At 49.1% G+C, this 2,857-nt stretch overlaps 1 protein-coding gene across 1 annotated transcript in view; it reads right to left on the reverse strand.

The window, feature by feature from the left end:
• Positions 1–844: 844 nt before the first annotated feature.
• Positions 845–2,857, reverse strand: part of ccdc6a (coiled-coil domain containing 6a) — a 12,618-nt gene continuing 10,605 nt past the window's right edge. The window contains 2 exon segments of the mRNA XM_076978075.1: positions 845–2,658; positions 2,661–2,720. Of these exon segments, the coding sequence (XP_076834190.1) occupies positions 2,551–2,658; positions 2,661–2,720 (168 nt within the window). The 3' untranslated portion in view covers positions 845–2,550.

The raw sequence follows: 2,857 nt of genomic DNA on the forward strand, positions 1-2,857 counted from the left end.
TTTACTAATATTCACCAGGTGTTGGGTTAGAAGCAGCAGATGACAGAGTTTAGCCCCAGAGGACTGTGGGGCGGACCTCAGCTGTCATTATACAAGGAGCTGATTGGTTATTGGTATGACCAGAGTATGCCGAGGTGTACATGTTGCTCGGGCCAGGGGTGGAGAGCATGTGTAAAACACCTCATGAAAGTCCAGGAGGAAGCCAGTCACATCGAAGCGTTTAGGAGACAGAAAACAGCACACAGGGTCACTGTGTGCCTGCACATCCATATCGAGGCAGTGAGGTGGTGTCTTACACCAGACGTGTTCCATTAACGTCACCTCTCTCCACAGCGCTGACCTTTGCTCCTGGACCTGACTCATGCTCTTCTCAGAGTCAGGCAAGACCTGGGCACCCATCCCTGGAGGTGCTTCTGAGAGATAGGACACTGGTCCACACCCAGGCAACACAAAGCGGTGTGAATGGCGTTCATGGTTTGCTATCTTTAAAATATTGCTGATAAACTTTAACGAGCTCAGCCAGAGGTGGTGACCCATCTACCCCGGGTGAGCGATCTGCACTGTACTCGCGTCTCCCCAACGACCCGACCCGACCCGACCCACCCCAGGCCTCAGAGTGCTTCTGCCCCGTTGGCACACATTTCTGTTGATCAGCATTTGGCAACCACAGCTGTACGTTTGACCTGAAAACAGAACCGCTGAAAAGCAGCTGGCCCCCGTTTCTGGGTACCACAAGGAGACGCCACACAACACCTCACTGCGGTTTAAATGAGAGGAAGCTCTCACCTCACCTCCCACACAACTGTACGTGAACGCAGGGTGTAAGAATCACATCACAAACGGGTCATGTTTTTGTACAAGCTTTTAATCACATCAAGGTTAGTTTGTTCCACAGTACGTTGCATCTCACCTCCTCCTGGTGGTACATCTTATATTTATTGTGGTGGTTTAAATGGAGGGTTAGGGTTAGCTTCCCTCACACTTTCCCTTCTGCCTGCTGATCTGAGATCAGATGCATTGACTCATGACTGGTGGGAACATGTGGACATTATGATCCTTGATCAGTATTTCTGGAAAGTTTGCAGCTTCTAATTCAAAGGCTCCCAGTCCAGTGGGGCTCCAGTCCAGGTTTTTGTTCTAATCCAGCACGTCATTGTCCTGATTCAGACGACTGGCTCAAGGCCCCTGAACGGACTGGACTGCTCAAAACAGATGATGCTGTTTCACAAACATCTAGGACAAGCCAGCCCTTCTCAAACCCGAGCCTTGTACAAACAACTAAACAATGCTAACGATGAAACAGCTGCGTCCCGAGTCACAGTGTCGGCCATGTTTGGCCATGATGCGTGATGGTGTGATGCGTTCGCGGTGGGGATCTGATTGGCTGCAGGCACCATGCATATAGGAAGTGAATTCCTCCCTGTCATTTATCTGTGGCTTGACAGGACTGTGTTTGAACTACATTTCCCATCATCTTGTTTTAGCGAGCTGGGTTTCCCTAGCCTCTAACGCAGGTAAACCAAGTCCAGTCCTGGTGATCTACTGCAGAGTTTATTTCTGAATCTAATCAAACACAAATGATCCGGTAGATTCTTTATTTTAGAGCCGGGTATGCTGGATTAGGTTTGAAACCAAGTTTGCAGGGCACCAGATCTCCTGGATCCTGGATCCATAAGATCATCTAATGGAACCCCGTGTTTGATCTACATTCTCCATCCTGTGTTTAAACTACATTTGCCATCCTCCAACATCCTCTGTGGTCATGTGACACTGACCGCTGGGAACCTTAGCACTGTTTTGTTCAACTCTAACGACTGCAAAGGAACTGAATTCACATCAGTGTTAAGGGGAACTACTGTTACTGATGTGCCACCCCCCCCCCCCCAAACAAAAGGAGCAGCCCTCAGCTCCCACTCACGACCTGCTCCATCCAGGAGCACGTATCTGATCACCCTAAACTGAAGTTGTCTGGGATTATAATCTCATCCGGTTGATTTTTGTATTCAATTGTTTGCTTTTTGTTTTAAGATTAAAATCTCTTTAAAGGTTTCTTTTGACTCTTCTCAGGGGAGGTTTTCTTAATCTGGTTAGTTTGTTAACAGTCAATGCACAACAGTGAGAAGGAGCAGGATTGGGAAGCGACCTTACAGCAGCCTGTAAAAAAAAAAAAAAACACACAACAAAAACAAACAAACAAACCATCTGACAATTATCCCTATGCTGTCCTTTAACATCCGTCATTCTAAAGCGAAACACGTGACAATGATCACGAAGTTATAACGGTGTGTAAGTCCGAATGGAAGCGTGGCCACAGTCAGCCCATCAAGAAAAACACTCCCAACCTCCCATTCTCTCTCTCTCTTTCTCTCCTCTCTCTCTCCCTCTTTCTCCCTCCCCTCTCTCTATCCTGTTCGGAAGCATCACCAGTCTTTTCCCCGCACAGCGCTGGCCCGGTGGAGGATTTGCTGAGTCATGGTGGTGGCGACGTAGCCTAGCGGGTCGTAGCCTAGCGGGTCGTAGCCTAGCGGGTCGTAGCGTGCAGCGCATGCATTAAGGCTGAGTCGGGGTGTGCTGTGATGTCATCGAGTGGGAGGAGCCAGACTGAACCATGGGCTGCGTGAGCTGGGGGTGCTGTGGCCCAGAGTGCGTGTTTTGGAGAAGGAGGGTGGCGTGGGTCGCTTGAACTTGTCTGGACTGTTGCTTCTCCTGGGGGACGGCCTCTGGAGATCACACCACCAGACGAACGACAGACACACACAGAAGACAAAATAAATACATACATACGTCAAACAGTGCAGCACAGTCATGACATCAGAGGCAGGTGAGACCACTTGGACTGTACTGGAATATATAAAGT

This window comes from Brachyhypopomus gauderio, chromosome 17 (assembly GCF_052324685.1).
Source record: "Brachyhypopomus gauderio isolate BG-103 chromosome 17, BGAUD_0.2, whole genome shotgun sequence".
NCBI lineage: Eukaryota > Metazoa > Chordata > Actinopteri > Gymnotiformes > Hypopomidae > Brachyhypopomus > Brachyhypopomus gauderio.